At 40.7% G+C, this 25,010-nt stretch overlaps 1 protein-coding gene across 7 annotated transcripts in view; it reads right to left on the minus strand.

The window, feature by feature from the left end:
* Positions 1-708: 708 nt before the first annotated feature.
* col7a1l (collagen type VII alpha 1-like) overlaps positions 709-25,010 on the minus strand; it is a 428,727-nt gene continuing 404,425 nt past the window's right edge. For 6 of the 7 annotated variants that reach the window (XM_072562892.1, XM_072562895.1, XM_072562893.1 and 3 more), the window contains 3 exons: positions 17,864-17,935; positions 5,073-5,245; positions 709-3,285 (listed from right to left, as the gene is read on the minus strand). In XM_072562892.1, the coding sequence (XP_072418993.1) occupies positions 3,280-3,285; positions 5,073-5,245; positions 17,864-17,935 (251 nt within the window). In that variant the 3' untranslated portion in view covers positions 709-3,279. The remainder of the gene's footprint in view (positions 3,286-5,072; positions 5,246-17,863; positions 17,936-25,010) is intronic. The other variant, XM_072562894.1, reaches the window with a different exon arrangement.

Consider the following 25,010-nt stretch of genomic DNA (forward strand, 5'->3'; position numbering starts at 1 on the left):
ATACTTAACTCTAAATCAAACATAGGACTTAAGGCAGTATTGCAATTTACATCAAGTAAAGTCAATGCTTTTAAATGAATAAACTAAGATGCTGAATCTTAAAATATATGGATTGTTGGTAGTATGTAGGATTTACCTCAAGTTACTCTGGTCTTCTATGATAATGCTCAATGGCAGAGAGAGAAAGTATTGATGGAGAGAAAGTAAAGATGGTATTCTATCCTAAATTTTACTCCCAGTAGTGATCTTTCAGAGTTATTGTTGTGGATTTCTAAAAAAAAATGAATCCTTGCAACTAAATAAAGCACAGATAACTCAGAGTAGACTTCTGCAAAATTGGAAAAATGCTACATGACTTTGCAAGTGGCAGTTGAGACCTGAATGCAGAAGTGACCCCTCTATTTCCAATGGATCCAATTTTTAATGGTTGATTTTGAATCCCAAAGTCTGCAGATTTCCCATGTAGAAAATGAGATGTTATTCTTCCAGCTTATGCTGAGCTTCGCTGGGACACTGCAGCAAGCTGAAGACTGAGAAATTCTTCGCACAAAATTTATTGCAATATGATTATAGAAATAATGTTCAGAAAGCATGAATGAGAAAAGCATTTCAATGTAAATAATCATTACATCCATCTGTAAACGATGTTCAATAATGGTCAAATAATATTGTACCTCCTTTCGAATATACATTTTGGAGACTAAAATGTTCAGAGTATTTTTTTTAACCAGGTTCTCACTTTTATTGAGAGTTTTGTGTAGGGCTAGGGTACAGTTTTGCAGGCACAATCAAATCTCTTTTATGTTGCTTAAGTGAGCATTTTTCAGCTGAAGACTGCAAACAGGACTCATGTCACATATCCAACAGTAACACCATATCAGCTGATTCATTCTGCAACGTATTGTTCCATACAAATCATATTACAATGATAATTGCATTTCATCTCACTGCATATTATAGGTTAATGACATATTCCAAATATATCAAGAACCAAAACAGAAAAAGCAGACCTTGTAGTGGAGTTTTTTGTTCAAAAATAAATTAAGAGAAAATTGATTTTTCTCATGGAATCACATGAAAATAGTACTGTGATCAAAGAATCACATAACACAGAAGAAGGCCATTTAGCCACTGAAGTAGTATGAGCTCCTTGAGAGACCTTTCCAATTTGTCCCACTTCAGTACTCTTCTCCAAAAGGTCTTTTTGAATAAAACAAAACAAAGTTTGCACATTTCTGAAGATCAATCTAGAAATCACAATGCAAGATTAACTGATGTCAACTGCTTATGATGCAACTGACCAACCTTTTTGCTGCCTGATAATTTCCATAATTTCTGTATATAGCTGGCACTAAATGTGTTATTGAGTCAGTATATGGTCCATGAGGAGGCTAGTAGCACTAATCCTAGTTTGATTTACTTACAGCCAGCCTGTTCTACTTAAAGGGTGATGTGTACTGAATGGAACAATAGAAGTGTCTGAGCAGGGGAAAAGAAAATGATTCAGAGTACAACAAGAAATAGACCATGATTTCAATTTTTCTGATGCTGCACTGGATATCTTGTTGGAGAAAGTGGAGAGGAGGTGATCTGTGATCCATCCACAGGGCATCATGTAGGCAAACTTTGGCAAGGCAATATGATGAGGTAACTATGGCAGTCAATGGCAAAAGTCAATCCTCAAAGATTCTGATGCAGTGATGCACAAAAATTTAATGCCCTGACACGTGATCAAGTCATGAATGTATATTCGAATGTATATTCAAATACTATATCCCACCCACTGCATCATCTCCCTCATAAGTAACTCAGTGCACCACACTCCATCACTCACCCACCAGCAATTTCTAACAATCCTGACGTATGCCTAACATTCTTAGATTTGCCTCATTCTCATACACTTAGAATTGATGCAAGTTTGTCATCCACAACTCAGAGTTCGCATGCACTGCCAGTTGTACAACCATGACAGCCAATTCATCCAGACAGATTGTTTCACACTGATCTGTACACTTCTTGCAAGACAAATTGACATATAATCAGAGACAGCAGGGGCTAGCTGGCAGGGAACAGACATGGTCGCTTGACTTTTCACTAATGGGTTTGATAAAGGTTGCCATCATGAGCATGGCCAGTGACTGGGCTGAAAATGGTGATATTGTTGTACTTAATCCTCATTCTCACAATCCCCATCTCCAACTTTTTCGGATCCAAATTAAAATGCAGAACACAAAAGATAATCATCAAATAATATTGGATTAAGCAGATTATGTAATTAAACATATGGCACAAAATGTGGCATGGGAAGAGTGAGTTTTGTTTCTCAGGTCATTGCTGCTTAAGGAAGAGGGAGCTGTTCCACTAGGATGGCTTCCCCATAATGAGGACAGGGCCAGTACCCTGGCCAATTGTACAGCTTGAGGGTGGGTTTCAGATGCTGAGAGATATGGAGATCAAAAGAGAAAGGAGTGAGGTAACATAACAATATAGCAATGTGGGTAAAGGTAAGCAGAGTAAATAAACTTGCTACTATAGCAGATTTACATATATAATAACATTTGTTGCAACCAACAAATATAATTCTTTTTCTGTAAAGGAGGAGAATAAAAACCCCTCTATTCCCTTCTGTAGCTGTACTCAAACGAAGCTCAGTGCACCTCAAGTCTGAAGCGTTATGTTACTACACAAATGAGCAATGTCCCTTAAAATGCCATGATGAGAATATACATTGGTATGATATTGTTGTGAAAACCAGTTTACAATCTTTCATTTGTTAAAAGAAAGCTTTTGGAATTCTTATCATTTAATCATTTTTATATCTCAACATTACTTGTTTAATGTTTGCCCATATTTTGTCAACTTTTATTTTGCTTCTTTATCAAAACAAAATATAGGAAGAAAATGAAAGTAGCTACATATCATCATCAATAGCAAATGAAAAATGTAAGGTTTTCTTCAACTTTAAGTAAATATTAAAATTAATTAATTTTTGAACATCTAAGCAGGAAACATGTCACACATGTAGATCATTGGTGCACTAGTAGTTAAAATCACACAGTAACCTCTTTGAATCTCCTATAAATTGAGGTGTCTACAATTAGAACATTCCCAGCTATTGGCCTTTGTATAGTAGGAGCTGTCAGTCTTCATGAAAAAGATTCTTCCCAACTCATTCAAATTGTCATTCCATGTCTTAATACAGGGGCACACTCACTGAGTATCAATTCTTTATTGGGTCAGAGTACAATAAGAAGGTGGTCATCATTTATCTTCCTGGTGTCAATCCTGTGATAAAAAAATTAAAGACAGTCATCTTTTCATGCCTTTTAGAAAAATCTGAAATAATGCCCACCATATGGGTGGCAAGGTGGCTCAGTGGTCAGCAGTGCTGTCTCACAGCACCAGGGTCCCAGGTTCGATTCCAGTCTTGGGCGACTGTCTGTGTGAAGTTTGCACATTCTCCCTGTGTCTGCATGGGTTTCCTCCCACAGTCCAAAGATGTGCAGGCCAGGTGAATTGGCAATGCTAAATTGCCTATAGTGTTAGGTGCATTAGTCAGACTGAAATGGATCTGGGTGGGTTACAAGTCAGTGTGGACTTGTTGGGCTGAAGGGCCTGTTTCCACACTGTAGACAATCTAATCTAATCTAATATTGCTGAAGGAAAAATCCTTCCACTTCCATAATCAGCTTTCTCGCAAGAGCAATTAAATGGAATCTTATGGAACAATGGAGAATAATTGGAGTTTAGGTACAGATCAGCTTAAAACCCCCCATCTAATTTGTGAATACCAAGATTGTGATGGTACAAAATAAAGTATCAGTATGCATTTGAAGCCCAAGATCCAGGAAAATGGCTCATGAGAAAGCTTTTTAAGAGGAGGGAAACAAAAAGGCTATCTAATCCATCAAGCATATTCCTTCCACAGATCAGGAATCATGTTAACTTATTTCATTTCATGAAATTGATTTCATAAAGATCTTCCTTGAATAATGCTAAATTCAAAAATTTTTTTTGTTTTTTTTTTAGTTTGTGGAATGTGGGCATTGCTGGCTGGCCAGCGTTTATACTTCGTGGGACATTCAAGGATTCGTCTTGGTGTGACAAGTTCAGAAACCAGAAGGGCAGTTTTAAATTCCAAGGTGGAGACTGTTGTATAGTGTAATGTAATTGGATTGGTAATGCAGAACCTCACTCTCAGCTTAAACAATGGTGGGACAAGAGACAGGTGGCAAAAGTACTCTCAGGTGATTTGTCAGTTGGGAAAAGCTTTTAAGGAGGCCATATTACTCTCATTTAACCCATTTCCCATGTAATTACCTACCCAACAGCATTTTGAATTCCTAAACACCCCCACCCCCCAAACCACCTGCAAATCTTGCCGGATGTTCAGGAAATCAATACTTTTGGGCTTTCAGTCCATTACTTTGAACAAGGGGGTCATGTAACAGGATCAATATTGCTGACTACATGATATTCAGTCATTTCTATTTGTATTTATTCAATTTGATTCACATACAGCCTCTCATGCATTCACATTTTTAGGATAGGATAGAGAAGTTGTATTTTTTATCAAATAAGAATTAAATTGATGTGGACTCCAATTATGGAACTAAGGAAGGTAACTGCAGTTTAGGTACAGGTGATGAACATCTGTGAACTTCCATACCTCACCTTACAGTAGCAGGGGCATAGTGGATAGAAACACTGTTCTTCCACATCTACTGCCTATAAGAGAACCAAATACAGACTGATGAGAATAAGTCCTTTACTTGTTTGAAGATTTACCGAAAAATGCCAGTCCCAGTGTTAAATTGCAACCCAATTTTGAGCAAATAATGTACAAAGCTCTGCTAATTATCCATGTCAGTTCAGCAGGCTGGATATATGAGAAATATGAAATTTTTGCTTGTTTAGATTTTCTGATCACTGGAGCAAATAGGATAACCTTACAGTCCATCAGATAAATGGTATTGTTGGCTCAGGAGTGAATGATGCCGAGAATAGCAAAATGCAATTTTAAAAAAGTAAACTGAAATCATCAGTTTGATATATCAAAAACACACAAATACCTTCTTTCTTTCCACACATCTATCTATACATTCTTGCTTTGAAGAGAAACGATTGCTGTTCCCTCCACATCCACTGTACACAAATGGTCTGCATTCATTCCTTTCAGGAGAATAATACCACAGTAGCTCATAGTGTGAACAGGAACCTTCATCCATTGGCTGGCTACAAGGAACTGTGCAAATATAGAAACAGAAAAACAAATAATCAATCTGTCCTCAACTCAGGCACCAGTGAAGAAGACCAGACTCAAAAGGTTAACTCTGTTTCACTCTCCATAGATGCTGCCAAATCTGCTGAAATTCTCCAGGATTCTCTTTGTTATTTTCTGACTTTCAGCATCCACAATATTTTGCTTTTAATTCAACAGTGAAACACTTTTTAAAAATGAAAATGCCATGAAACAACCTTGTATAATTATCATGCCAGTGAACTTATACTGATTGTTTATATAACTCACTGCTGCCCAGTCTACCCTTTTATAGAGTCATAGAGATGTACAGCATGGAAACAGACCCTTTGGTCCAACCCGTCCATGCCGACCAGATATCCCAACCCAATCTAGTCCCACCTGCCAGCATCTGGTCCATATCCATCCAAACCACTTTCTTTGAATTAAATATGTAATTTGTTCATTGAAACACTGAGGGTTGGTTAGCTCGATTAGCTGGATGGCTGGTTTACAATGCAATGTAATATCAATAGGACAGGTTCAATTCCATAGTGATATTAAGGTTAACCTCAACACCAGCCATCTCCCTCTCAAATGAGGGAATGGGACTTTAACTTTAATTGAAAAATTAGTATTTTTCAGGCATAGGTAATATAATTAAATCAGAAATATGAAGAATGTCTTTATGATTTCTCTATAGAAAGCCAACAAATTTTCTCCCATGGTTTTTTTGTAACATTTCAATGTGTGCTTCTTTCTTCAAAGGAGTACCTCTATGTTGTGTTAATCAACTTTAATCTATAAAAGAAAGGGTTTGTTTATTTGGCCTAAAGTATTTCATATACAATAAAATAATAACAGTATTTCTGCTATGTATGGATATGGAGCTGTCATTCTGTGCCGAGCAAGATTCCACAAACCATAAAGAGATGAATGACTGTTAATTTATTTTATATTGTTTCATTTGATGCATGGTAGGTTCCACATATAAAATAATTAAAACTTGTCCAATATTTGGTTGCCCTCACCCTATCCAGCACTGAATGCAATTTTCCTTTATCACTGTACTTACAGTCTTGATAAAATGCTTTTCCTGGACTGTTTCAGCAGTCACCTTCACAGCTGTAACAGTAATGGTCATGAAGTGATGAATATCACTTTAAGTGACACTTGAAATTGACCTTAATGCTATGATTACTCCCAAATAATTGGTTGCTGTATGAAGGGAGCAGTAATTGTAGCACCAGGCACCAAGATGGCCTAAAGTCTCTTTAATGACCCCTAGCAGGCATTTTAATTGGCTGTTTATTCATTTAACATGCCTTTGAATGACTGTACCTTGCATTGGTGTCAACCACTTTATTGATATGGTGCCTTTCACTAAACATGGGCAAAGCCAATGTTTCATTTCAGAACACTGTTAGTGCCTAGATGTATTGCTGAAATCATTTGCCAAAAAACAGAATTTTACAGTGTTGGGAACTGCTTGGAGCTTTAAAAATGGCAGAACAGCACCTAGATCTAGAAATGCCACGTCGCATTTTCCATTTTTACTGGTAGGGGAAATGGATAGGCCTGAAGCATAAAGACACAAATTATGAAATGGCTGAGCCCGTTGAACTGAATCCATAGGCCTAGCAGATTTGAACTTTGTTCAAGAAGCTACCTCAACTTGCAATATGTGTCCCATGATTTTGTGGTGGAGATACAAATATCTGAAAGTTGGAGAAGATATGCAAAACTGTCAAGTTACTTAAATCTCCTGCCCCATAAAATTTGAAAAGAAATATGCTTGCCTGTCTGTAAATGGAAAAAAAAAGGTCTAGAGTTTCAATAGATGTTTATGGACATAATCCTAAGTGCTATAATTACTGCCTGATTGCTTCTACTGTCTGTCATTATCTGTGGGTGGAAGGAGGAAGTTGTAAATTCAGTTTGATTGATAATTCAAAAGGTGAGAAAAGGATAAGCTGTCCTTGATGTGGGGTTTTGAATATAAATGTTTGTTTGAAAAGGATTAAATATTTGAGGAGATTTAAATATGTCCAAAGGGCTTTTGTGAATGAGTTTTTTTATATATAGTGAAGTTTCTAATAGATATTTTGAGTTTTATTTTACCTTAGCTTGGTTCCTGAGCTCTGTCCATGATGCACACTATATATAATAGCATGGAGAGTACAAGGGCAATGGATGGTGTAGCAGGGAGAAGCACCACAATGGCAGTGGACTATAAGAAGCCATAGAAAATCACTGGGGTGTAATAAGTTGCCATGAAGATGCAGGTTAACGGCCCCACACAGGGAGCTTATATTCTATGACATCCACCTGACTGACATTGTTTCAATTTCTACATCTCTCCCACACTGCATGCTGATTCTTTTTCTTGTAGCTTATCCTGGGTCGTTTTAGTACCAGATCTGGTTTGTCCAACATGCCTCAGATACAGGCGGTGTGTACCGGACTGTAGCCTGCCTCTTTGGCCAGAGCATTTCGACCAAAACCCATCTTCTTCAGGCGGTATTGGTGTCAGGCTGCAACATCTACTGTGTCCATTTCATCCTCACAGGTTTTTTCAACCCTCGGTGGAGGGGTGAACCCACTGATTCTGATAGCCTTGTTGGATGTTCTGAGGGGCCGGTTATGTTTTGCTGCTGCCCCATTTGTGAGAATGCAACTTTTATGAGGTACATGTGCTTGTTTTGGGCCGCCTCTCCAACCCGAACTACATAGGACCTGACCTCACATTAACCATGCCTTTTATCCATGCATGGCCATTCCCGTGGTTTTGACACCAAACTTTGTCACCTGAACTAAACTGTCTTTCTCGCTGAGAGGAGGCCTGTGTCTGACATTATATCAACCCCGAATAATAAAGGTCACTCAGAATAAGAGCCTGCTGCTGAATTTGACCTCAAGCCATTGGTGGCATGGTCCTGTCCTCTTTTAGTAGCCATAGCAAGCTTTGTGGTCTGTACTATTACAAAATTATGTCCATTAAGGGTTTGGTGGAACTTCCTCACATCGAAGAGACACATCCAGGTGTATCTTCATTTGCCATCAACCATATGCTATCAGGTTTCCTCTCCACTGGACCACTGGTAAGCCAACACTACCCTGAGGTTATACAGGGAGGTATTACATGTCAGCACTACATCTTGCTTGGGATTGTAGTGAGTCAACACCGTAGATGATTATAGCTGCTTCATCACTTCCCTAAGGGCTACATCTTGGCTACAAGGCCACTTCCAAGGCTGGCCTTTTTCCAATAGCAAATGTAAGGGTGCCAAGATGGAAGCCAAATTACTTATGAATTTTGCATAATAACCCAAGAAAAGACCTAAGCTTCTTACTGATGTGGGAGCCAGGTCACTTTGATTGCCCTCACTTTATCCTCCAATGGGTGTAACCCAATCTTGTCTGCTCTGTAGCCGAATTAGGTCACTTGGGGTGCCTGGAACACATTTTTCTCTCTTAAGGCATTCCCCACCTAGGAGAAATGTTGAAGCACTATGTCCAAGTTCTCTAAATGCTCTTTATAAGGTCTTCCCAGTTATTAGTACATCATCTAGATAAAAGGAGACCTTGAAAAGACCTTGTAAAATGTTCTCCAATGTCTGCTGGAAAAATGGCACAGGCTGATGATACCCTTAAAGGCAGTCTCATATATTGGTACAAACGTTTATGGGTAGTAATTGAGGTATACCTCTGGGAATCCTCATGTAATTGCACTTGCATGTACGCATGGCTCATGATCAGCTTTGTGAAGGACAGCACACCCGAAGGACAGCACACCCGCCAGAGGGATTGGGTATTTATCCAGCTGTGAAAAGTAGTTCACGTTTGTTTGAAATTCCCGCAAAGGTGAATCGACCAGTCTGAACTTCACAATTGGTATGACTGTTGCTGCCCGTTTCCAAATTGTACCAGTTTGATGATTCCATCGCTTTCCAGCCCAATGGTTTCTGCCTCTACTTTTGCGGGTAAGACAAATGGCACTGGGTGGGCTTTGCAGACTTGTGGAATTGCTTCTTGGTCAATATGTAAGATGGCCTTGGACCCTTTGATAGTTTCTAGACCTTCCTGAAGAACACCTGGGTATTTAACTAGGACTTCACTGAGACAGCCATTATCTAATCAAAAAATGTTGAGTCAATCAAGTTGGATCTGTCTCAACCAATTTTACTCCATCAGGCTTGGGCCTGAGCCTTTTACTACAATCATAAGCAACTACAATGGCTTGCTGACCTGGATCCTGACAAAAAAATTAACAGTTTGGCCGAGGCTTGACTTTGTTTTGGGGTTTTGCTGTGGGCTGACCTAGGGTCCCTCTGTTCAGGATATGTCCTGAGTGGGGCTGTGCAATTGCCTTCACTCAAGATGTGCTTCCCAAACTCAGGCAGCTTGGTAAGTGTGTTCACATTCATTAGCATTCTTTGTAACTCATAAGCTCCACTTGCTGCATTTTCTAATGACAAAGCCAGTTGTGGTACCTTTTGAAGTCCAATTGTGCTTCAGCTGGAGGGTGCTTTTGCATGGTCACACCATTAATACCACATATCAAACAGTCTCTCAACATCTCACTTATGGTTAAACCAAACCACATGCCTCTGCCAGTCTTTTTAATCTCATCAAAAAATCAGATATGGATTCCCCTGGTTCTCAAACCGTTGGATAAAACCAATAGCATCTCAGAATTAGAGAAGGCTTCAGGTTGCTTAACTAAATCCATCAACTCTTTAAAGCTTTTAGTATCTGGTTGCCTCCGGAAAAGTTAGGCTCCTAATAATCCAAAAGCAGTCAGGAGAATTACTTGTTGCTTTTTATTTACCCCAGTGTCATTTGCCTGGAAAACTAATGCATTCTTTCCACATATCAGGCCAGTTTTCGACAGCAGGATCAAATGAGTCAAGCTTTCCAAATTGTGGCATGATGCCAGAAATGCTTACCCCAATTCAAAATGACTGCTGCAAGTGAATCGCTGCTAGGGTGTGTTTTTCACTTACCGCCACCTTATTAACTCCAAATAGACCAGTATCCCATCACCAAGTCACCCCTTATTTACATGTGCATAGCACATGGCACTGACCCAGCTAGCATAGAGCCACCTCTAGAGCAGAACCAATGACACTCCTGTTTATATCTGTCAGACAGCACTCCTTCTTTGGACCAGGCTAACAACCCCAATGAGGGAGCTCATATTCTATTGACATTGTTCCAATCACTACAGTATGGAGAATATAAAAGGCAATTTGTGTGAATGGGGTTATGGTTGGCTTGGAACATCTGAGGAGTCAGAGGGAGTGGATATGGGTGCTTGAGTTGGCATGGGTTGACACTGATAGGACGTGGGTAGTAGTGAGTGCCAGCTAGTGCAGCGTTAACTAAGAAATGAATAAAATGTCCCCAGAGAATTAAAGCAGTTAACAAGTCTGTCTAGCCACATGGCAGCCCTTGTGTCTCATTCTAATTTGCATTCATGGGTAGAAGGCTTGACTCTACGTTGCACACATTCTTCTGTAACTCCCCACTCTACAGAGTTCATCCTCCCTTCATCCCATCTCAGCCTGGAATGAAAATTGTGGTGCTTGCATCATAACTTCCTGAGTGTGTGACTTGATTGGGAAATTCTCCAACTTGACCTCCCTGCTCAAAATCTGGTCTAATGAACTCAGCCCCTGTGAAGAACTTCTTATGTGGCTCAATGTCAAATTTTGTTTGATTGCATTCTTGTGAAGGACCTCACAGGAATTGGTACAGAAGGAGACCTTTTGGTACAGAAGGAGACCTTTTGGCACAACGTGCCAGCACCAGCTCTTCAAATGAGCACCACTACATAGTGTCAATCTCCTCCTTTATCTCCATACCCTTGCAAACTATTTCTATACAAATGATCACCCTGTTGAATGCCTGAATGGAAGCACCTTTTCAGGCAATGCATTTCATACCTTGGGACATTGCTATAATAAAAAACACTATACAAATGTAAGTTGCTGTTTTTGTTCTAAAACTAAATTTCATATTGTAGATATTGTGCTAACAATGTCTTATACAACTTGGCAAAACGTCCAATGTCTTGTACTGAAGACGCCATGAGATAACATCCAACATTGCTAATGTTACACCCTTGTTCAAAAATAGACTAAAGATAAACCCATAAACTACAAGTCAATCAGTTTAGCCTCAGTGGTGAGAAGCTTTGAAAACAATAATCCAGGACAAAATTAACTGAAATTTGGTGAGGATAGATTGATTAAGAACAACCTGCTTGAATATGCCAAAATGTTACAGGAAAATCATGAATAACTAACTTGATTGATTTTGGGGAGGTAATGGTAGGGCAGAAAGAGTAGTGATGGGCTGCTTCACATTCAGACTTCACCCCTTATGCAGACAGCATCCTGACTCTGATTGCCCTGAATGGCTGACTGATTAAGTCCAAGGCCCTTGACATAGTGTGCCAGAACTGCTGAGCAAAGGTTATCTCTCCTGATTTGACTGACAATTTCTGACAACCATCTCAAGTTTTCTCGCTTTGTGTCTGTGCTAAAAGGCAAGGCAGTAGAGCAGTAATGTCAGCTTAGCTTTTCTTACTGAAGGGGCAAAGTCCACAAATTCAAGGTAAGACAGGAGTCCTGGAGTCCTTCCTTCCAGATAGTTAGGAAGGCAAATGCAATATTGGCATTTATTTCGAGAGGACTAGAATACAAAAACAGGGATGTACTTCTGTGGCTATAAAACTCTCTGGTAAGACTATAGTTAGAATATTGCGAGCAATCTTTGGCCCCATATATCAGGAAAGATGTGGGCGGCATGATGGCACTGTGGTTAGCACTGCTGCCTCACAGCACCAGAGACCCGGGTTCAATTCCCACCTCAGGCGACTGACTGTGTGGAGTTTGCACATTCTCCCCATGTCTGCGAGGGTTTCCTCTGGGTGCTCCGGTTTCCTCCCACAGTCCAAAAATGTGCAGGTTAGGTGAATTGGCCATGCTAAATTACCCGCAGTGTTAGGTGAAGGGGTGGAATGTAGGGGGGTGGGTTGCGCTTCAGCGGGTCAGTGTGGACTTGTTGGGCCGAAGGGCCTGTTTCCACACTGTAAGTAATCTAATCTAATCTAATCTAATCTAATCTAAACTGGGTCCAGAGGAGGTTCACGAGAATGATTCACGAATGAAAGGCTTAACGTATGAGGAACGTTTAAGGACTCTGGGTCTACACTCAAAGTTTAGACGGATGAGGTGAGGGGGATGTATTTAAAATTTACAGAATACTGAAAGGTGTGGATAGACTGGACATTGGGAAGATGTTTCCATTAGCAGGAGAGACTAGAACCTAAGGGCACAGCCTTAAAGTAAAGGGAAGACCCCTTAGAACAGAGATGAGAAGAAATTTCTTCAGCCAGAGATTGGTGAATCTATGGCATTTATTGCCACAGAAGGCTGTGGAGGCCACATCATTGAGTATATTTAAGACAGAGATAGATAGGTTCTTGATTGTTAAACGGATCAAAGGTTACAAGGAGGGAGAATGTGGTTGAGAAACGTATCAGCCATGATTGAATGGCAGAGCAGACTCGATGGGCTGAATAGCTTAATTTCTGCTCTCATGTCTTTTGGTCTTATTATGTTTACAAGAAGATAGATAGCTTATCTAATGTAAAAGGGGTTAAAAAAATTCAGTCTATACTCATATCTATCTTCTCTATAGGGGATACAATAAACATTACAGCAAAAGGTTGAAGAGAGAGTGCAAATGAATGAAATTCCAATCATGAGGGAAGTCGCACTAAGAAAGCTGATGGATCTGCAGGTTGAACTGCCATAACCTACACCTACAAAGATCAAAGGTGCGTCAGCCTGGATAATTCTTCATCAGCCAGTTTGGGGCTGCACGGTGGCTCAGTGGTTAGCATTGCTGCCTTACAGTGCCAGGGACCTGGGTTTGATTCCAGCCTCAGATAACTGACTGTGTAGAGTTTGCATATTGTCCCTGTGTCTGCTTAGATTTCCTCTGGGCATTCCAGTTTCCTCCCACAATCCAAAATGTGCAGGCCAGTTGAATTGACCATGCTAAGTTGCCCATAGAGTTATTGGTCAGGGGTAAATATAGGGTAGGGGGATGGGTTTGGGTGGGTTACTCTTTAGAGGGTCTGTGTGGGCCAAAGTGCCTGTTTCCATACTGTAGGTAATCTAATCAAATGGCCCCTTTCTGTGCTGCATGCCGTCCTATGCTTTTATGTTTCGAACTCCTTCTGCACACTTATTGCTGTTTAGAGAGTATTCTGATCTATTTTTCTTCAATCCACATTGAACTCAATCTACTACTGTTTGAAACATCCATTTGATCCATCAATGTCCCATTGCAACTTTCTACACATTTACTGAACCACTTGAGGAGTCAGCTGAATTACATCTTTGCAGCAGTACCCCAAAGAGTTTCACAAGATTGCTGCTATCCAAGCATTGAATTGAAACTCTTTGGGAACTTGCAAAGATCCCAAAGATAGCAGTTCAAAGTGCTGACGCTGACGTTCTCAAAAACACTGATTTGTGTCCAATGGGGTCTGGAGTTGCAATTGACAAGAAACTGTTTCTGTGGATTTGATTAGCTTGAGAGTATCTTGCAAGTTTGATTCACCTTCCTCAGTATGTTGCCATACAGATCTCTGTTTCTCAAGAAGGTATTACAATTATGAGATTTATAACATTGTTATATTTTCAACTCCTTTTAATTTAAGGGGTCATATGACCCGTTCTGAAGTATGCCTAACTTGGCTATAGGAGATTAAAGAGGTTCTATTTGCTTTACTGGGAAGACAGTGCAAGGTGATTGTGGGGATAGCAGGGGGATGGGAACCTGAGGTATAGATCTAGTGCACAGGAGAATGAGAGTAGTGAGGGCATGGACAAGATTTCATGGTCACAGGAATGTGCTGGCAGACAGCAAGCTGGTTTGAAGTGTTTCTACTTCAATGCCAGAAGTATCCGAAATAAGGTAGGTGAGCTTGCAGCATGGATAGGACCTGGGACTTCGATGTTATGGCCATTTCAGAGACATGGATAGAGCAGGGTCAGGAATGATGTTGCAGGTTCCAGGGTTTAGATTTTTCATTAAAAACAGGGAAGGCGGTAAAAGAGGGGGAGGTATAGCTTTGTTAGTCAAGGACAGTATAACGGTGGCTGAAAGAACTTTTGTCAAGGACTAATCTACTGAGGTGGTATGGGCTGAGGTTAGAAAGAGAAGAGGTCACACTGCTGGGAGTTTTTTTATAGGCCTCCGCAGAGTTCCAGGGATGTGGAGGAGGGGATTGGCAAAATGATTCTGGGTAGGAGTGAAAGGAACAGAGTGGTCATTATGGGGAACTTTAACTTCCCCAACATTGACTGGAAATGCTATAACTCTAGTACGCCGAATGGATCAGTTTTTTCCAATGTGTGCAGGAGTGTTTCCTGACACAATATATCGAAAGGCCGACACAAGGGGAAGCCACATTGGATCTGGTGCTTGGTAATGATAATGGTTGATGTTTGGTAATGGTGTTTGATTTAGTTTTAGGTGAGCACTTTGGAGAGAGTGACCATAATTTGGTTATGTTTAGTTTAGCGATAGAAAGGGATAGGTACATGCCACAGGGCAAGAGTTATAGATGGGGGAAAGGCAATTATAATGCGATTAGGCAAGACTTAGGATGCATAGAATGGGGTAGCAAAATGCAGGGGATGGGGACTATCAAAATGTGGAGCTGGTTTAAGGAACAGATATTGCGTGTTCTTGATAGGTATGTCCCTGTCAGGCAGGGAGGAAGTGACTAGGTAAGGGAACCGTGGTTTACTAAAGAAATTACATTTCTTGTTAAGTGGAAGAAGAAGGCTAATGTGACGTTGAGATGAGATGGTTCAGATGAGGCGATGGAGAGTTACTGATTAGCTAGGAAGGATTTAAAGAGAGAGTTAAGAAGAGCAAGGAGAGGACATGAGCAGTCTTTAGCAGGTAGAATAAAAGAGATCCCTTAAGCTTTCTATAGGTATGTGAGGAATAAAAGGATGGCGAGGATAGGAATATGGCCAGTTAAAGACAGAAGTGGGAAGTTGTGTGTGGACCCTGTCAAGATCAGAGAGGTGCTAAACAAATATTTCTCATCTGTTTTCACTCAGGAAAAGGAGAATATTGTAGAGGAGAAGAATGAGGTATGGGATATTAGACTGGAAAGGATCGAGGTTAGTAAGGAAGAGGTGTTATCAATACTAGAAGAAGTGAAAGTAGACAAGTCTCCTGGGCCGTATGAGATTTATCTGAGGATTCTCTGGGAAGCTAGGGAGGAGATGTTGGAGCCTTTGGCCTCGATCCTTGAGTCATCATTGTCTACAGGTTTAGTACCAGAGGACTGGAGGATTGCACATGTTATGCCTTTATTCAAGATGGGCAGTAGAGATGACCCAGGTAATTATAGATCAGTGAGCCTTACATCTGTTTTAGGAAAAGCTTTGGAAAAGATTATAAGTGATAGGATTTATAATCATGTAGAAAGTAATAATTTGATTGCAGATAGTGAACATGGTTTCGTCAAGGGCAGGTCAGCATGTGGATGAGGGTATGGCAGTTGACGTGGTGTACGTGGGCTTCAGTAAAGCCTTTGATAAGGTTCTACATGGTAGGCTGTTGGAGAAAATGCAGAGGCATGGGATTGAGGGAGATTTAGCGGTTTGGATTAGGAACTGGTTTTTTGTAAGAAGGTAGCGAGTTATGGTTGATGGAAAATATTCAGCCTGGAATCCGGTTACTAGTAATGTGCCACAAGGATCTGTTTTGGAACCACTGCTGTTTGTCGTTTTTATAAATGACTTGGACGCAGGCATAGGTGGATTGGTTAGTAAGTTTGCAGATGACACTAAAATTGGTGGTTTAGTGGACAATGTTACAGAATGTTGCAGATTGTAGGGGGAACATAGATAAACTGCAGAATTGGGCTGAGAGGTGGCAAATGGAGTTCAATGCAGATAAATGTGATTCACTTTGGTAAGAATAACAGGAAGCCAGAATACTGGGTCATGGAAAGATTCTTGATAGTGTGGATGTACAGAGGGATCTTGGAGTCCATGTACATAGATCCCTTAAAGTTGCCAAGCAGGTTGATAGTGCTGTTAAGAAGGCACACGGTGTGTTATGTTTTATTGATAGAGGGATTCAGTTCCGGAGTCGTAATGTCATGCTGCAACTATACAAAACACTAGTGCGGCCACACTTGGAATTTTGTGTATAGTTCTGGTTGCCTCATTACAGGAAGGATGTGGAAGCATTGAAAAAGGTGCAGAGGAGGTTTACCAGGATGTTGCTTGGTCTGGAGGGAAGGTCTTATGAGGAAAGGCTGAGAGAGTTCGATCTGTTCTCAATGAAGAGAAGAAGGCTAAGAGGGGATTTGATAGAGACACACAAGATGATCAGAGGACTAGATAGGGTAAACAGTGAAAGTCTTTTTTCTAGGATGTTGACATCAGCTTGTATGAGGAGGCATAGCTACACATTGAGGGGTGATAGATTTAAGCCAGATGTCAGAGGCTGACAAGGAAGCGGAATGCCCTGCCTCCCAAAGTAGTTAACTCAGCCACATTTAAACAAATCTTTGGATAAGCACATGGATGATGATGGGATAGTGTTGGGGGAGCTAGATTAGTTCACAGGTCGAGGGCCGAAGGGCCTGTTCTGTGCTGTATTGTTCTTTGTTCTATGAAACTGGGCAGTTATTTCAAATATGAAAATGATTTTGGCTATTCAAGAATAGCTAATCAACACTTCTGCCTGGATACAACACCCATGTGATTTACATTGCTATGAAAATGTAGTTTGAGAGGGGAATGGTTTCTAGGCTGTCCATGAATGTGCACAGACACAGTTAGTAATTGGGAGAATGTGAGCAGCTACGAGCTGAAAGTCTCTATAACTCTCCATGTCAGAATATGGATGGAAGCTCATTCTTGATTGAAAAGATTGAATTTGTGTGGAGTTAAGGGACTGAATAACACATGACCAGAAGTTTTATTTGAGTCCTATTAAATATAAATAGGGATAACTCTCTTCTATGGTTTAAAATATAAATTGCCTATAACAGTAGCGATTATCAGAGATTTTGGTCTTTTGTTACAGTAAATGTCTTCAAATGTGAAATCTTCTTAATCTTTTTCTCATCTTTTAACTAGAAGCATAAAGTTATTTCCAAAAAGTTATCGGGCTTTGTGAAAATCTTAATAAAAATGGTCAGCAGCTGAATAATGGCAGGATGAGGATTGGATGGGAGAACTACTTTTGCAGATTTTTGTCACATCCATTCAAAAGCAGTCAGTTACTTTAAAGACCTCTAAACATGAGGTGTCAAACAGTGTAAGGTTTAAGGTGCTGGTAGTAGTTGTTGGAGCTTCTCACGGCCCAGTACAGATTAGAACTTGTAATTAATTTCTGGTCTCTCTCTTTGGTCACTTTCATCCAATAGCCTATTGATTATACTTTGCAATATATTATTGAGCTCCCATTTCTTCCTTGAAGAATGAAATCTTTCAGTTAGCACAGAAAGCCACTGATTACAGGAAATGTGACTTATTGCTGAAGATGCTAATATGCAGAATTTACCTGGTAATGGGTTCTCCAAAAGCAACTTCTTCTTAAAAAATGTGGCCGTTAAATCTTTATTATTCAACATATCTGTTTGGAGATACAAGTTTAAGGAAATAATGAGTGGTGCACATTGAATTAGACTCTATTTCAGCAATTGTTCCAGCCACTTAATGTATTTCAGAAGGTAATAAGTATTATAGTTAAACTTGATCAATGTCACAGAACAATTCGTTGTTGAACCAATCACAAATATAATTGCTTCCTGTTATTTCTATTAAAGGGTCTCCTGGTTCATAAAAGGAAATTAAATATCAGTATTTTTTGTTTCAGTTGAGATTAGAGATGTCAAACCATCTTTGATTTGTTAATGATACTAATGATGCTAATGCATCATTTATCCATGATATCTCTGCATAATTTATCCTAGTCCTTTTTTAAAGAAAGTTTTTGCCCTTAAGATGGAGGAACTTATTGTCAGGGAAAAGAATACCTTAGTAGCCTGCACCCCTAATTACAAAGACTGGGTACTCTTTGTGGGCAAATATTGTGATGACTTTAAGAGATTATTTTGTCATTTGTTTTCTGAAGAAAGGTTTTAAGGCAGAGGTACCAGGCAGTTTAACAAAATCACTAGAGTAAAGAGCTTGTGATGCCTTCGGGTTTTTTTTTCAAGTTGGAACAATAGAACCTGAATGGGCAAGGTCAAGCTCTCACAGAACCAGGATGTTTAGTTTTCTCAACAGCAGTTGTTGCTGTAATTCAGCAGGGCTGGAAGGTAGTGAATCTCTCTCAGCTGCTACGCTCTCTAAATTTTCCCTGGATGTTTTTCCTCCTGGGCTGCTGGAGTTGCATGTAAGATAATTCTGTTTTTTTCTTAATTTGCCTTTTGCTAAGAATGCGTTTATGGGATGTTACTAAATTGGAAAAGTTACTGTTGAGTAGTAAAATAATTTATTATTCTGTTAAGTTTTCCAATAAAGTTAAATTATTTCAAGTTCCTCTTTCTTTTGTTGTATTTTAACTATACTGTTTGAATAAATTGTGTTTTGCTTAATGTCAAGTAGTTTGACCAATCGAATTGCATCTGGAACACAGCATCTCACACTTACCTTTAAAAGAAGAAAAAGTTAGGATCAGGCTACCTTCTTAATATATTTTGAGTGGTTTGAGTATGGTCCATAACAACATGACATTGGTCTAAATCTGGCTTCCATTAGCTCTTACTCTTTTGGGATACAATTATCTTTTTAGTCCATAAGACCATGAGATAGAAGAGCAGAAGTAAGTCATTCAGCACATTGAGGCTGTTCTGTAATTTAATTAGATCATGGCTGATTTGATAATCCTCAATTCTATCTTCCTGCCTTTTCCCCAAAATCTTGATCTCATTACTAATCAAAAACCCAATCTATCTCAGCTTTGAACGTACTTAACTAATTGGCCTCAACAGCCCTCCGCGGTAAAGAATTCTGCAGATTCATTGCTCTCAGAGAAGAAATTCTTCCTCATCTATGTCCCAAGTGGGCACCCCCTTTCTTTAAGGTTATGCTCTCTGGTTCTAGATTTGTTCAAAATGGGTAACAACTTTTTGACACCCATCTTGTCAAGCCCCCTAATAGTCTTATATATTTCAATAAGGTCTTGTCTCATTCTTCTAAACTCCATTGAGTACAAGTCCAACATACTCAACCTCTCTTCATAAGAAAATCCCTCCATCCCTGGAATCAATGTAATGAACCATTGTCTGCTTCCAATGCCAATATATATATGTTTTTCATTAACTTATTAATTTCAGCAGACAGTCATGCTACTTCTGTTTACAGATGTTAGTGGGTGCTTAAAGATATAATATGATAGCAATGTGTATATATTCTTCTGCATCAGGATTTTACTGCCTATCAAATCTGTCTGTCAAATTGGATTCCAGAATGTGCACTTGAAATAGATGATAGATCTATCAACCCCTCAGAAAATGAACAGGAAGTAACATCACCACAAACCCCAGGAACCCCATCCAGGACAAACATATAAATAGAAAGCAGGAGACAACAGCTTCACTTCACTTCGAAGTCGTCACTGATGATGTTACCTAGCCAGGTAATGAAACATCTAGATATCAAACCTACAGCTCAGCGAGCAAACCTACACCCTAAACCTCAACCTGAGCGACAAACCTTCACAAACCTTGCAAAACCCAATAGGTGCAACACGCTACAACTTGCCCGAAGATGGGAAAGGAATGCCATCCGAGAGAGTTCAACCTGCGAACAACTGTACTTCCTGCATGAATGTTTGAGAAAACAAGTACTGCCAAAATGTCTCCAATACAAACCGCCAATAAAAGCACCTCAAGCCAAAAGATTAACAGAACGAAACGGCCGCAGAATGCTCCGAGAACTAATCAATGACATCCACCACAGACTCCGAAAATACAACAGGGAAATTGCACGCCAAAAACCGTTATTCAAATAAGAAACAAATTAAGAATGGACAGACGCGGTAGAACGAGCCATAAACACCAAACAACGACAAACACAGATAAAGAAAAATCAGGACCTGAAGAAAAAACTTGACAAACTCACAAACAAAGACAAAACCGATAACACAGAGGCATGGATAAAGAACTTATCAGACTGGACCCTATCAGACACAGAAAAAGCGGTACTAGTCAAAGGATTAAATTTCAATTACCGAGACGCTGACAAGAAGGATTTCCTAGCGGCATTATAAACCACATTGAAGGACAACAATCTCTCGGAAGAAACATAACAAATGATCAGACAGACAGTTGCACCTACTCTGAGCCGAAAGAGGGAAGGAAACAAACTGAACACACAAGAAAAGAAAGCCCTAGAAAACCTCAAAAAAGACAAAAACATCGTCATATTTCCTGCAAACAAGGGTTGGCTCACAGTCATCCTGAACAGAAGGGACTATATAGAGAAAGCCAATGCACTACTCGCAGACACCAACACCTACTAACAGGTGGCGCTAGACCAGACCCCAAAACTAGGAAACAAAATTACATATCTCCTAAGAAAATTACACAGTTCCGGACAATTAAACAAGACAGAATTCCAGAAAATGCAACCAGATGGGACCAACACCCCACGATTCTACGGATTACCAAAAATCCAAAACCAGGAGCCCCCCTCAGATCCATAGTCTCACTACCCAGAACACCAACTTACAGACTGGCCAAAGAACTACACGCAAGACTGAAATACCTAGTAGAAGAGTCACAGCACTCCATCCACTCCACCCAGGAATTCCTAAAAATCAAAAACATCAAAATAGAGGAAGACGAAACAATGACCTCATTCGACGTAACAGCACTGTTCACCTCCATCAACATCGACCTGGCAAAGGAAACACTCACCACACTTTTAGAAGAGACCATCACCCCAATCACCATCAATCACATTACCAATGAAAACATCATGAAGCTAGTGGACATGTGCCTCACCACCCACTTCACCTTCAACAACATAATCTACAAACAAACCAATGGTATACCCATGGGATCTCCGCTATCAGGATTCATAGCAGAAGCTGTAATGCAAAGACTAGAACAAAGAGCCCTACCAACCAACAAACCAAAAATTGGGTCCGCTACGTAGATGACACCTTTGTCATCATAAAACGAAACAAGATAGAAGAGACATTTAACATCATCAACAACACCCTCACAGGCATAAAGTTCACTAAGGAGGAAGAAACCGACAACAAACTCGCATTCCTGGACGTCACCGTTGAAAGAAAGGACAATGGAGAACTACAAACCTGCGTATACAGAAAACCGATAAACACTGACCAAATACTTAACTACACCAGCAACCATCCCAACACACACAAATGAAGCTGTATCAGAACACTATTCCAATGAGCCACCATACACTGCAGCACAGACGAACTTCGGAAAACAGAGGAGAACCACCTATACAATGTATTCAAGAAGAACAGATACTCAAAAAATACAGTCCGCAGATTCCTCAGGAACAAACCACGACAAGCAGACCTAACACAGCCAGAAACCCTAACCACTTTACCATATATCAAAGAAGTCTCAGAAATGACAGCCAGACTACTAAGACCCCTCGGAATCCTAGTAGCACACAAACCCACCAACACTCTCAAACAAAAACTAACAAACTTAAAAGACTCTTTTCGAGTTCATTCTACTTATATATTTTACAATTTAGGAGTTATTTCATTCAGGATTCCTGTAATGGTATCAGGCACATTAGAAATTGTCACTATTACTCAGACTTGAGCTTTCACGTGGTTTTCAGCTGATTACTTATGCATGCATATTATTGTGCACATTAATGGTGAATCTTAGGTAAGTTGGTGACCAGAAATTCTCACTGTCACTGGGATTGTCCAGGAACAAAGGATCAGATGCCACCTAGGTACTCACCTTCACTCCATGGAAGCCTGCAGCTTCACAGAGTTGGTTGACCCCACCACCCCAGATATGTCTCACACAGACAAAAACAGGCCATACAGTTAATGCTTTGCAAGAAGTCCAGGATGTCCCTGAAAGAAGGAAGATCATCATCCCCAATGAAAGAAGCCCTCCCAGACCCCGAGACTTGGAATAAGGTTGCAAGTAGGTCAATACTTGTGACCTGCACAAAACAAGCCATATTTGGTGCTGGTAGAGGATGAACAATCTCCTGCATTCCATAAAGATAAGTAAGTGGGTGGCACGGTGGCACAGTGGTTAGCATTGCTGCCTCACAGCGCCAGAGACCCGGGTTCAATTCCCGCCTCAGGCAACTGACTGTGTGGAGTTTGCACGTTCTCCCCGTGTATGCGTGGGTTTCCTCTGGGTGCTCCGGTTTCCTCCCACAGTCCAAAGATGTGCAGGTCAGGTGAATTGGCCATGCTAAATTGTCCATAAGGTTAGATAAGGGGTAAATGTAGGGATATGGGTGGGTTGTGCTTCGGCGGGGCAATGTGGACTTGTTGGGCCGAAGGGCCTGTTTCCACACTGTAAGTAATCTAATTATCTACTCACTGTAAACTGAAACTTTTTAGTGCATCATTCAGTTTACCTCTGTCACTGTACACATGTATCTTATAGAATGACCACCCGCAAACGTCAACACCACATGGATGAAGTGAACTGAATGCTTGATGGACACCTCATGCAATCGGTTTTCCAACCGTTCATGGGCAGTGCATTTCCTAATCACTTACTGATAGGGGCTTAAGAGCTGCCATGGATCGTATGCACATAAAGTACTCATGCACTGATTGTAATCAGTCTCTTTTCTATCTGCTGGACAGGATCTGTTACAAAAGGGAAGTAAGCCCAGACTTTTCAACAAGCACCAAGACATGGCTTGGCTGATGGTGAGAAGGGCTCTGCCTGTGAGATCCTTTATGCATGCCCGGACTCTCTGTCGCACCGCATGCTGCCCTCGAAGCCGCTGTGTGGGCAGGGGGGGGGGGTAGACAAGACTGTCACACACCTCCTTCTGGAATGTGCCTATGCAGAAGAAGTCTGGAGAGGAATGCAGTGGTGTTTGTCGAGGTTCGTCCCGAGTAGTGCCATGACACGGGACTCTGTGCTCTACGGTCTGTTCCCCGGACGCACACCAATATCAACTGTGCCTGGAGGATCATCAACTCAGCGAAAGATGCTCTTTGGGTGGTCCGAAACCTGTTGATCTTCCAGCTGAAGGAGTTGACCACGACTGAGTGTTGCAGACTGGCACATTCCAAGGTTGAGGACTACGTGTTGAGAGACACGTTGAAGCTTGGGGCAGCTGCCGCCAAGTTGCAGTGGGGAAAGACCACCGTGTAACATCTGCCTGCCAAAGAAGAACAGGGGGCCCATCCAGTCATTTGGGCTCCGCTGATGCCTCAGCAGAAGAGCTGGATAGTAAATGTACAGACTTGTAAATATGAAAAATAAATTTCGATATCTGGATGTAAAGCAATGTAATGTGTGCACAAGAATGACATGACCAATTGTATAGAGATCCAAATAATTTTATGGATAAAGTATATTTTTGAAATAAAAAAAAGGGAAGTAAGCCCAGAGCAGTGGAGAGATACCTGATACATAAATCAACGACCCGTACAATGGGCAAGGGAGGATTCTGACTATTCCTGTACTGATGGGGAGATAAGAATGTCACAAGAGACTAGTAGGGAAGCCTGTTGTTCTCGGGAAGTTCTCAAATCAGCAGATAGTGTCAGATATTTGTCTGTAAAAAGGATGTACATGTTCAGCAAATCGTTTTTTCTCTTTTTTACTGAAGGTACTAGTGGCATGAGAAAAGGACAAAGCACAAAAGCCAAAACTTCCTAATATTAGCCCCACCACCTGAGGAAGATATATTTGAAATCTCAGAAGATGCACTGGCTGGCATTCATCTGCACCCTCCATCAACACAGATATTTACCTTGGTGGGTCCATCACCTAAAGTAGGCTAGTATGGGTCACAGTGTAGTCAGCACATCACTGACCTGAGTCCATAGCCAGAGGAAGAAGCAATGCAAGAGGTCTCTGAGACTTGATGAACTGCTGGATGACAGGTAGCTGCTGTGCCACATGCACTAGGCCTCTGCACTAGGCCATAAGCAATATGTTTCACATGCAGGGACGGACAAGCGAAAATCAGAGGCTCTCGTTAGAATGAAATATGGAGGAGGCTGTCTTAATTTCTGTTTCTTGTTGTGGTTCCAGCATGTGAGTGCTTGGCTGCTTTTGCAAGATTAGACTTAAAGTTGGTCCCTCTAATAAGTCTGATTTAATTAGTAAGGTTGTTGAAGCTTCTGTATTTTAAACAGTAATTATTTTTCTTACATATCACAATGTCACTTGCTGTCCCTTTCAAACCTTCTTGTATTACAGATGGTTCCATGGAAAGGGTGACGGGGAGGAGGAAGGCATCCACCCTCACTCCAGATTCCCTTCATTTAAAAAGACTACTTTACACTAATAAGTACCCTTAGGGAGGAGAGGGAATGCAAACCCAAGCACCCAGGAACTTTATCTCAGAACATTCCAGAGGTACCCTGCCTCTTTATCTCTCCTCTGCCACTGAGTTCATTGCCTGGCAGAATCAAGGGGGTGGGCCAGCACCTTTCCAGCCCATACTCTCAGGAGTGCTATAGGCTTCTCAGTCCCAAGATTCCAGTGGAC

This window comes from Chiloscyllium punctatum, chromosome 44 (genome assembly GCF_047496795.1).
Source record: "Chiloscyllium punctatum isolate Juve2018m chromosome 44, sChiPun1.3, whole genome shotgun sequence".
In the NCBI taxonomy this organism is placed as follows: Eukaryota; Metazoa; Chordata; class Chondrichthyes; order Orectolobiformes; family Hemiscylliidae; genus Chiloscyllium; species Chiloscyllium punctatum.